Raw genomic sequence first — 12,209 nt, 5'->3', positions numbered from 1 at the left:
GCAAACTGAACTACAAATGAACAACTTGATAATTTAGTGTTATGGAACAGCTCTTCACAAATTTTAATTTTACTATTTTTCTATTTTTCTGTATTCATTATCTTACCCTCTATTTTTTTCTCTAGATGATGCTTCTGTGACGTGAACTACATCCTATTTTTCTCACACTTGTTTTCCATAAAAGAAACACTTATGTTTCTGAGAGTGCTGCTTTTTCTTAAGAGCCAGAAGCAAAGATACTTCTCTGCCTTCTGTCTCTTAAAGTCTTAATAGTAGGTGTTTCATCAATAAGCATATTTCATGCTTTTACAAAGCATTGCCTTTCTTTATAGTTCCTATATCGAATAGATCCTATTTCTCAGAGACTGTATAGATATACTAGGGCTTTTTAAAGCTTTTCTATGCTTATTGACAAGCCATTATTAAATCGTAAATGTCATTACTACTTTCTGCATTATGTCATTACTACCTTCTGTCAGTTTGAAAGGAAATGGACTGATGTAATCAATGGTTTTAGTGTGCACTTGAAGTGTTGCTCATATCTGAAGATGTGTGGCCTAGTTTGTAGAAATGCTGTATACCTTTGTGTTTCCCTTTCCTCGTGAAGTATGAAAAGAACATGTTGTATTGGTATCAAAATAGCACTGGTAACAAAAATGTGCTTTTGTTGTTGTTGCCTTTTTATAAACATGTGCTATAGGTCTGGAATTTCTCTTGGCCTCACTGTCTTTCTAAAAATGACAAACTGTCTTCCATTGAAGCATAGTTGTACTGAACTCATCTTACAGTTGTTAGTTTGAAATTTTAGTTCATTGGATACTGCTGTATGTAACGTACAGTATCTGCATGTATTTGTTAGCTTTTTCCATTCTCATGATAGAACTGTATTCACAGTAACTTATGATTTGTGGTCTTGACTCATAATTTAATCTTCTGGGGAGATATGAAGACTGTCAAACAGATATCTATGTGAACCTTAGAACTGAACTCTAGGATTTGGGAATCATCAAGGATAGGGACTAGGGAAATAACCTAAGAAAAATATAGAAGGTCTTAGGCATTTAAAAACAACTGCAATTATGGTTTGTGAACCACCGGGGGAATAGCTGTTCAGAGATAGAAAGTAGTTTTCTCATCTGCTTTGATTTTATTCATGCTTTTGATTGTGACGTGAATGAAACTGATTCTTCTGATTCATCACATACGGAGGGACATGACCATCACTAACACCTGAATAATTGAGGTTATTGAGGTCCCCAAATGGAACAGGAGCTTCAACTCATGATTTAACAAGTCTCTGAAGAGACTTCATAACTGCTGAAGATCTTAAATAAACACCTCCCCCCCCCCCCAAAAAAAAAAACACAAAAACAAAAACAACCAAAACCAAACAAACCTGCCACACCAAAAAAACCAAACCCACCCCCACCTAAAACAGAACACCTCAAACCACAAAAACAATCCTCCCCCCATACCAATTCCCTTATGATTTGAAGAGTCTAAGGTACTGTATTTGTGTTGTCTTTGATGGAAATACAGAAACCTATGGACAAAGTATTATGAGGGAACGTAAGTAAATAACGTGTTTAAATATTTCTTTCTTCAAGAGGAGCAAAGGGAATGGGAAATGGAGAACACAGAAGTCCATATGCATGTGGGAACAACAATATTGTGTTCTTAAAGTTGTGATTTGAATTTCTGGTATTATAAGAGAAGAGAAGGTCCCTTCATGGTTAGACTGATTGGCTTTCATTTATGTAATATGTACTTGTGCGCAGAAATAATCTAATGGCATGTAACTAGCCTTCAATTCAACCAGTCCAACATTGTGTTACTGGGATGATGAGGGTCATGCTGGTAATTCGGCTAAAGGCATGTGAAATGGGTAAGTGTTTATGACAGTGTGTGAGAAAATAATTATGTAACTGATGTAGAATGAGAGCACTGGCTTTCAAGTTTTTCACTGGCAAAAACCCATGGTGTTGTACCCTCAGGCTGGTTTCAATGTCGCTTTAGTTCATTATAAAAATAATGTCCCAGCCCAGATGTAATCCTGCAAATATAAACAAATAACTACATTTTTACAAGCAGTTTCATTTCATGCTGAAGTCAAAACAGTCTCATATTTGTTCACAAAGTAAGGTGCATTTTTCTGTATCTTCTTTTGTTCCACTGCTGAGAAATTCCTTTTCAAAATTTTAATAATCTGTAATCTACAAATGCTCTTTTTGGCTGAATCTTGGATTGGTTGGTTGTTTTGTGGCCAGGCTCAGCTGATCCATGACAGAAACACGGCCTCGCACTCAGCTCCAACCGTCAAAGCAAATGTGGCTGCTGCTGTGCCGGAAAAAGTGCAAATGACCTGGACTAAAGAAAAGCTTGTAGCTGAAAAGCATAAAAACAAAGATTCAAATGTGTCTGGCTTTAAAGATATTTTCAACATGAAGCCGTAAGTATACACCTAGTGTTTGGAGTTTTGTGTTCGATTGTGTGTATTTTAGTGCGTGTGGGGTGGTGGTGTTGTTCTGTGTTTTGTTTAAGAAGTTCTGGTTTACTTAAAGTTGAATACAAACACGATCTTTCCATTTGCTTCCCTTAAATGCCATCTTTATGAAACTAGCATGGACTTTGGAACAATGACTGTAAAGAGTCATTTACATGAATCTTGTGAATGAAGCTTAAATATGACAGGCTTCAAGCTCTAAACTCAACTTCTGGATTGTACCAGAAAGCATACACATTAAAATATTTAACAATAACTTTTATTTTTCTCTCTTCCTCTGGGTAACAAATTACTGTATATGATTTCCCTGTCTCATTTATTATGTTTTGTTGGAGTGGAGGGAGTACCAAAGAAGCAGATAGACTCTTTCAAGACATATAGCTTATGTTTTGGTCTTTGGGTGGAGATTTGGGGCGGGGGGCGCTTTTTTCTTTTTGGTGTTTGGTTTGTGGTTTTTTTTTAAATGGACATTCGGCCCTCATCCTGTAAATTAAAGCAATATAAAATTTGTGCTTATATGTATATCTTCTTATATTAAGTATTTCCTGTTGGAGTATTCCTTAATGTCTTTTTCTTAAATAGAAGTCACTTAATAGATAAGAGCTACTGCCTGTGTCAAGGCTGATGTAGTAGACCTAAAACTAATGACAAAGACATCAGCTTGTTTGCTTCCTCATGTTGTGATTCAAGCATACACATGCATCTCTTCTGAGTTCTGGAAGAATGTAGTTATAAGCATGGTCTAGGCTATTTTCTGCACATGTCCAAAGCAAAACTGTGGATGTCAAGGGAGATGTTAATATCTAAAGGAAACATATCTTAAATCTAGGACTTGCAGACAGTAGAGTTAGAATCAGCACCTTAAAATCCTAAGTTGTTTTGTGGATTTGCTCTGAGCTCTGTAGAAACAGTATGTCTGCTGCAAATTCTAAACATCATCTTGCTTACGTTCTAAAGCACTGAGCTTTGTTCTGGGTTGCATTATACTCTAATTGTTAGAGGTGGGGTGTTAATGTCTTGGAAATATTTCCTATTACTTCTCTAGAATTGTGCAAGATGCAGACTTCAGATTATTTTAAATATTTGGATTATTTTAAATGTTTAAATATTCAAATATTTTGAAACAATATGTGGTTGGGGGTGGAAATTACAGTTCAAACTTAGTGTGCCTGTAAAATATATTAATATTGTTTAATTAATGTACCTGATGACATATTTTTTTCTGTGTATTTGCTTCCCTTCCACATAGAGAATGGGGAAATCTGTAAGTCTAAATTTCATTTTGCTTATGCAACGTAGGCTGTGTTCCCTGGTTCTTGTGGTCTTGTACATTGTATGCATGTTTCCTAAATCATGCAGTGCGTGTATGCTTTTGTACCTTGTTTTATATACTGTGATTTAGTAGTTATCACTGAAAGATGTTTTCATTGTGACTTGTTAATGTTTTCTTCTAAATATTATCAACGTTTCATTCAAGGTAAGTCACAGAACATGTATTAGTTTCTGTAAGAATGTAAAACTTGACAGAACTCTTCTGCACCAGTGTAATATTTAGTTTTCTAATCAACTATGTTAAAAAGTGAATTTTTTTTTTTGTTCTGGAAAAATAGCCTCCATTGTGATATAACTTTTTGGGCAATAAGGATGAATTTCTTCAGAGGGAACTTTCACATTTCATCAAATGCCAGTTCTTGCCTCCCTTCTACCAACCTGTGCGTGTGCAGAGATAACATAAATTCAGATATATGTTGGGTATGACAGTATACAAAAATGGGACATTACATCTCTCTTTGTTCTTGGATGGAACTGACTTGCAATTGCTCTGCTTTTTTTCAGAGCCCAGGGTTGTCTTCATTTTGTCTGTTTAACAAATTGAGCTTCTTATGACAACTTAGAAAGCTTACTGTGCGTAACATGTATGATTTCAGTTCTATCAGTGCTTGAAGGCTAAATGAAATTAGTCAGCCTCAGTTCACACTGTACACAGCATACCTTTAGTCAATTTGAGCCTTTATTTCAGTGCTAAATTCTTGCCCGCTCCATCACAAATTTACACCCTGCGTATTTCCCGTGCATTTTATTCCTAGTTTAACAATGTTTCTACTTCAATATTTATACACCTCTTCAGTTATACATTCTTACCTCTCCATTGGTGTTCTTTGGTCTTCTCAAGCTGCTGTTCTGCTTCTGAAAAACAGCTTCAAGTATTCTTATGTTGTATATATGTTTTTTGTACAGTTGGTCCTTAGGACAGATGGCTGCTGTGACAGAAAATCCCCCAGGAGGGACTGATAAACTCAGTTTTGGAAATATCATTGTCTTGGGGGAAAATGCTAGAGAGAGGGGAACAAAAAAAATCAATTTAAATTGATGGGGCTGGTCTCCACTGGCCACTAAACTTTAGGTCAAATGCCTTTTTTTTTTTTCCTAATTGCCCCTGCAAAATCAAGGATGAAAATACAACATGAGACATGCTACTTCTAATAGTATCCTGTTAATGGCTTTTCCCTTCATAATAAAACAAGCGGACTTAGTAGAACACAAGTACATATGCCTCCAGCATTCCTGATCTTTCTTGGTCCCGTGTGTTTGAATGAGCCTGTATCTGGCTGCTGTTCTCAGCTCCACACTTATTTATATAATCTGAGGGTGACCTCATGGTGCTAGAAGATTCTAGGGTTGAGTGTTGGTGTAGTCCTCTGAAATGACCTCTGGTAGTAGAACAAAGGTGGACATTTCCTTTTGTAAATTTTAGCCTCCTAAATCTTTTTCTTTTGGGAAAAGAGATCTCATTAATTTCTGTTGTTTACCTGAGCTGAAACAGTGCTGGGGTTTGTGCTATAATTTTGATTGCTATTAATGGAATTCAAAAGACACCAGACCTGATCAGGCACTTCAGAGGATGTCTTTATGACCTGCTGCCATAGGACAGTCCTGTCTCTGCCATAGGACAGTATATGGGGACAGTATGTGAGCCCAGCTGAGCAAGGTACGGTTATGCTTTTACTGTGAGACCACTAGTTACAGTGCTAAAATTGCACCGGACAGAGTGATATAAGTGTCTTAACTCTGTTCTTGAGATGTGCGGTCACCCTGTGTTTCTGAGGTTCGCTTTGAAATGACTCACTTCACTTGTAAGGAATCTACTTTTGGGTAGCGGATCTTTTGAATAAATAACCTTTGATAAAGTCTGGATATTTCTGTTGCACTGTGGCGTATGACTCATTTCCAGTCTTGGCTAGTTTTACGCAGATGGCAGTTTCTCAGGAACTATAAGGAAACTGTTCTTTTATTTTGTTCTGAAGAGCAACTAAATCATCCAAGATAGATCCTAAAACAAGGAAATCTCTAAAGTTCTAGCGGTTTCTTCCTCTTGCACACAAATTTACAATTATTATATTTGTGGACGCAATAAGCAAAGCAGTAGTTAATATTGATAATGTAAGGGAGGAGGCTCAATTTCAGTTCATTGCTTACTGCCTTACTCATGACATAAGAAACAAGTAGTTTTTTCATAAATTCTGTGCTGTTTCTGAATTTTCATCACTAGGCTTATAGTAATCTTGTAATGTTTCCAAAAGAGCATGAGGGAAATCTTGTACAGTACAACATAAATTCTCTATTCCTGTAACTCCTTTGTTTGGAATTTCTTTTACAAATCCAGTTACTTTTTTTATGTAATTCAATAAACTGGACTCTCAGTGTTTTCGACTAAACTTAATTTCTATTGAAGTTAAGTTTTTGCCTCATCTTTGTAAAACCAACTGACAATTGGAAGATTTGTACATTTTGGCAGTCTGCTTAGAATTCGTTGAATTTCAGAGTTAAATGTTCTTTTCAAAGGAAAAAAAAGTCTTTTAAACCCAAGTATTGCATTTTCTCAAAGTTATGTTGAATGTGTACAAATACTGGTGTCCATGAAAATAGCTTATTCTATGTGTGTATAGATTAAATTTGTAAATTCAAATACTAAGTATTGTGACGATAGTTAAAAATGTTTGTTTGCATGCTAGGAATCAGTCAAATGTGAGAAGAATGCACACTGCTGTGAAGCTCAATGGAGTAGTGCTTAATAAATCACAGCATGCTCAGCTAGTTCTCCTGAATATGCCTGGACCTCCTAAAAACAGAAAAGGGGATGAAAACTGTATCCTCTACTGTATTGCTTCCATATTTCTTGAAATTGGGAGTTTGACTTTTGCAATTATGCCATTGTCTACTTGTTGGGATAACCATTAGTAACCATGGTAAGCATAAGTTTGCCTTTAAGAAAATGACTTTTGATTCCACAGAGGTTTAAGAAATGTTGATAGTGGTGGGGCTTTTTATTGAATTGATGTAAAGCAATCCTCAATTTTGAACTTATTTTAGAATATCTATTTTTATCTTTCCTGTAGGTGAGTAGGGCAGAACTAGAAATTTCCCCCAAATTACGGCTCATTTCTACTTGAGCAAGCAGGTGGATTACATAATGGGAAAGTAAAAAGTGACACAGGAAAACTCCTCTTTAATGAAATTATTGAACTTGATTTTTTTGCATTATATGTCAGATTTTTTTGAGAGAGATTAGTGACTATTTTGTTTCTTTTCTGAATAAATTCCTTGACTTAATGATATTTCAGACATGGAGTTTTTGGAAGTTCTGACAGAAGGTTTGGATAGAGTTCTCCTGGTCCGAGGCAGTGGACGTGAAGTGATCACCATTTATTCTTAACCTGTTTGCACATTTTGTTCAAATCTGCCCTGGCCTGTCCCCCCCCCCCCCACATTAAAAAAAAAAAAAAGAGAAAAAGTTATTTGCCATAATTTGAGTAGCTTCATTAAGAGTTCCTAGTGCATTGAAAGTTACCTGCAAGCTGAATCTTCTGATGATGTGTTCTGGTTTTTTCTATTAAAAAGTTATATTTAAATTATATTTTATGTAGAAAATATTTCTGTAGTGAATTAATAAATGGTGGACGGCTTAGGGTATTTATATGTAGCACATTCTGACAAACTGGTGAAAAAAGAAAAGAAATGGTAATGCAATGATATTTTTAAACACACAGAAATGCAAGCAACTTTTGATGATTTTAATCTTTGTTCTGCATCTAAATAAAAGGGAAAGGTTTTAGGAAAAGTTGCATTGCTCCCTTACCAAAATGCTGCTGTGTTGCTTCTGTTGGGATTAGTCCTTGTTCAGGAAACTTTATTTAGAAGTGTATACAACTACTCAAATTTGTATATTATGTGCATACAGTGTTTCCCTGAAGTTCATGATTTGCCACACTTGTTTTAAATAACATTTCTCTATTTAAAATAGTTAGGCAGGTAGCTGAAGCCTCTGGATAACAGTAATAGTAAATTGACAGGTTGTGTGGGGTTTTTTTTATGAGCTACTAGCAGTTATATTATTGAACAACTATACCAGTGAAACCTAAGAGCATCGGTCTCATAGGAAGGCTGTGATCCAGTAACTCCACCTGGTTGCGAATATAACTGTAACAATTGATAAACCATAGCAAGTTGGTTAATGAAATGCAGTCTCTTGTTTTCAAATATGTGTATTTTGAAAATGGTGTATGTATGTGCTGCTGTTTAAAATAAAATCTGATTTTCTGAACTGAACAAGCTTTTCAGTGTTTTTCATTTGAAATTGTTGAACAACTTAATTTAGGTGCTTAATAGAAACATTTTGCTTCTGTCAGAATTCTGCCCATTTTTGGACACTGTTTAGTTTTGTAAATTATGTTTAAGACCTAAAGTGTTTGTTGGGTATTAGAAGGTTGTTCTACTCTAACAAGAATGGTTTTATTTAAACATATATAAACTATTCTTTTATAATACAAACATCACCTCTGTTGCTCAGACTAGGACAGCAGTGATGCAGGGCCCAAATATTTGACTAGGCTCAAGGCCAGCGCTTTTGTCATCGTGCTCTTGGGCAAAGAAAAACAAAGTTACAAACAGCAAAATCTGAAAGCAGCCATTACCAATCCCTCTAGCAACAGGGGGAACACAGAAAGATAATCAGATGACCCAATGTTGCACAAAAGTCACTTGGAAAGGCATGCTGCACACCAGAAGGTGCCTGTAGACCACTGGGTGCGGGTGTAGGTTTTGACTTTGGTTTAGGATTAGGTTTATGTATAGGCACTCAGAGGTACCCTAGGCCACACCAAAGGCACTCCAGGGGCCCTTAGGTACAATGAAAGACCTATGGTGGCCCTGTGGACTGACCAGAAGGCATCTGAACGTGCTAGATTTGCACAACCTATCAAGAAGTACATGAAAAGACATTCTTGGACCACTGGGGAGAAATGTAATTGGATGCTCCTGGTGCCTGAGCTGGCTTAGCCAAAATCAAAGCAGAACTTGAGGGAACAGTGAACACTCACCGGAGCCCAGCTCCAAAAGGGACACCCACCATCTAGGGCTCCACTACCCACCACTTGGCAGCCAATTCACAGCCCCACCAACACTGGGGGGCTGTGTTTGCACTACCCCCTAACCCTCTGTCACGGTCCCTTTGCATCTTTCAAATTTAGAGGACAACATACTCTGTGACTTAATGAGCTCATGATGTAAAGTTTAAGAAATAAGACAAAGCAGCAACACAAACAGGGGCATGATCCCCTTTTGCCCAGATCATTCTAGCATATGACTGTGGTTTAACCCCAGCTGGTAACTACGTAACATGCAGCAGCTCGCTCACTCCCCCCCCACCTCCCATGGGATGGGGAGGAGAATTGGAAAAAAGGTAAAACCCATGGGTTGAGATAAGAAGAGTTCAATAATGGACTAAATGAACTGAATGGACATTTTACAGGGATGGCCTGTAGACTAAGGAAATGGTATCTGTGTGTGCATATCAAAAGACAGGAAAGGTGTGTGTGTGTATTGGAAAGTGTGGGACCTGAGCACAACGCAAATTGTGGGTGGATACTGTCCTGGCTCGGGCTGGGATAGTTAATTTTCTTCCTGGTAGCTGGTACGGTGCTGTGGTTTTGTATTTAGGATGAGAATGATGTTGATACCACACTGATGTAGTTGTTGCTCAGTAGTGCTTACTCCAGGTCAAGGACTTTTCAGTTCCCCAAGCTCGGCCAGTGAGGAGGTGCATACGGAGCTGGGAGGGAGCACGGCCAGGACAGCTGACCCCAACCAGCCAAAGGGATATTCCACATCATAGAACGGCATGCCCAGTATAGAAACTGGGGGGAGTTGGCTGGGAGGGACCGATCGCTGCTTACGGATGGGCCAGGCATTGGTCAGGTGGTGGTGACCAACTGTATTGTGCATTACTTGTCTTTCTCAGGTTTTATTTATTTCTCTCTTTTTTTGGTCTCCTTTTTCATTACAATTATCATCATCATTATTATATTTTATTTCAATTATTAAACTCTTCTTATCTCAACCCATGTGTTTTACCATTTTTTCCAATTCTCCTCCCCATCCCATGCCTGCCAGAAGGGAAAGCTGTTGCTGGGCTGCACCTTCCCTTGGCAGCCCTTCCACAGCCACAACAACACTGGGACTCTAGTGCTTGGGAAGGCAGATAACCTCTCCCACACTATCTCCCACTCCCATCGGGGCCCAGCTCCAAAACTGAAAACATCCAGGAATTGCTCCTACACAAAAGGTGCCAGGAGGGAAAGCTATTCCTGGCCTGCACCTTCCCTTGGCAGCCCAAAGCGGATGGCACGTGGAGGCAGCTCTGGCCTTCTGAAGTGTGGGAAGGGCACAACATAGGAAGGCGGCATGCGGGAACCAGCAGTGGCTTATTGGCCAGGCCCTATCAGTCCAACTGAGACTTGGCATTGCTTGTGCCTTTTGTGTGCTGATGCCAACCAAGTCACAGGTGTCATGGTGATACCAAAGGGTTAAAGAATTCAGCTAAATTAAGAGAAAAACAGGTGCATTCTTTAGCCTGGCATCACAAGGTTGGGAAGCATCAAGAAAAAGAACAAATGATAAAAAAAGGGGCACTGTTACCTAAGATAGTAGGCAAGAAACTAGAGAGAGACCTTCAAGAGAGTGAGTTCTAGGTATGAAAGGAGGCATAAAATGTTACAACCCACAGACATCAACAATAAATTGGCTGAGAGCAGGACAAAGGTAACAGTGGTAGTGGGAGATCATAACCTCCAGCTCAGATGGCCCCCCTGAAAGAGGGCAAAACCCCGCTTGGGGAGCATGCGCAGTTGATAAGAGAGGCTTCACCTGACAGAATCAACTGTGGAGGGAGACTTCACACCCTGACTTTTAGCTGGTAGTTTAGATAACACTGTAAGTAAATAAGGGAACAAGAAACAGGAATGACCCTGTAGATAATGGGCTTACAAACTCAAGGACTGAGAAAAGATAAGAGCCAACTGTGCCAATATGATAATTAGTTCCAGGAAGCAGAATGAATATGTATATTGATTCCAGGAATTCTTATGCATATGTATGCCAGCTTGGCACACTGGGGAGAGAGGCTGGGCTTCCTGAGAGCAGAGGCGAAAGCCAGGGTCAGGCTGCAGGGACCTATGCCTATAGAGAGATGGGCCTGACCCACTATCCAAAGCAAGACGAAAGGAAAACAGCAGTACAATGCCTTCAAGACGCAAAGTCAAGCCCTAGGGAAGGTGTTCAGCCAGACAGGGGAGAACTGGCACGAAGCTGCTGGGTGTTAATTCTTTTCTGTGCTCACAGCTGGAGGATCCACTGATGTCCTGCAGGAGGCCAAGGTCCGCCTCATCGATGCCAACCTCTGTAACAGCAGCCGGTGGTACGCAGGGGCCATCCACACCCACAACTTGTGTGCTGGCAAGTCAACCCCCAGCACCACAGGCAGCCCTGTCTCAGCTGCCCAAACATATCCCAGCACAGGCTTTCCCTGGCAAGTCACCCTCCCACCACTCATGGGTCACCACCGCTGCTGGGGCTCACCTCCCCTTCCTCATCTGCCAGTGCCCCCCTCATCCCACAGGCCTGGCACTCTGCCCAGAAAGCCCATCCAGTCTCTTGCCAGCCCACAGGTCCAGATCCCCATCCAGGAACATCCCTCTGCCACGCATCCAGGATCAGTGTGCAGAGACGAGCGACAGCGCTACCTTACAGGCTCACGACCCCCTCCCACACAAGCTTCTGTAGGCTGCAGCACCCAGCAGAGCCTTTCTGTGCAGTGGACACAGCTCTGGCAGGTGCTGGGTGAGAGCAGGAGCCAGCCACAAATGCTGACAGTGGCCACCCAACACCACCTTCATCCTCTCTCTGCTGCAGGGTGACCGCGGTGGTCCTCTCGTGTGCAGACAACAACGCTGACTACTTCTGGCTTGTTGGCATGACCAGCTGGGGGAAAGGCTGTGCCAGAGCCAAACGGCCCGGAGTCTACACCTCCACTCAGCACTTCTACAGCTGGATCCTGGTCCAGATGGGACTGCGCCCCGCCCAGCGTTAAGGTCTGCTCCGCCAGCACGGGCATGGAGTCATTTTCTCCCCACCTCAACCCCTTTGCAGGGGGCCGCGGCCAATACCAACACAAACAGGCAGGTTTACGCCCTGTCTCTTTCCACGCCAGAAGCTGGTGGACTTCTTTACTCGGGTGCAGCAGCTCCTGCAGCTCCTAAGGGGAAAAAAGGCTTGAGCAGCAGGATGAACAGGAGCCAGTGCAGGCTGCAGCGTACCATCGCCTTTTCCTCCTGGGACGATGCCTGATGATCCAAAGGCAGCATCCGTGCCA

At 40.4% G+C, this 12,209-nt stretch overlaps 1 protein-coding gene and 1 pseudogene across 1 annotated transcript in view; both read left to right on the top strand.

The window, feature by feature from the left end:
- The window catches only part of LOC104160764 (solute carrier family 12 member 7-like), a 50,805-nt gene extending 43,588 nt beyond the window's left edge, over positions 1-7,217 (top strand). Inside the window, exons 23-26 of the mRNA XM_009698979.1 lie at positions 2,268-2,449; positions 3,753-3,767; positions 6,517-6,650; positions 7,126-7,217. Of these exons, the coding sequence (XP_009697281.1) occupies positions 2,268-2,449; positions 3,753-3,767; positions 6,517-6,650; positions 7,126-7,217 (423 nt within the window). The remainder of the gene's footprint in view (positions 1-2,267; positions 2,450-3,752; positions 3,768-6,516; positions 6,651-7,125) is intronic.
- Positions 7,218-10,243: 3,026 nt separating this feature from the next.
- The window catches only part of LOC104160763, a 6,080-nt pseudogene continuing 4,114 nt past the window's right edge, over positions 10,244-12,209 (top strand).

The sequence above is a fragment of the Cariama cristata genome, unplaced genomic scaffold, assembly GCF_000690535.1.
Source record: "Cariama cristata isolate BGI_N322 unplaced genomic scaffold, ASM69053v1 scaffold5224, whole genome shotgun sequence".
In the NCBI taxonomy this organism is placed as follows: Eukaryota; Metazoa; Chordata; class Aves; order Cariamiformes; family Cariamidae; genus Cariama; species Cariama cristata.
This window is presented reverse-complemented; position numbering and strand designations above follow the sequence as displayed.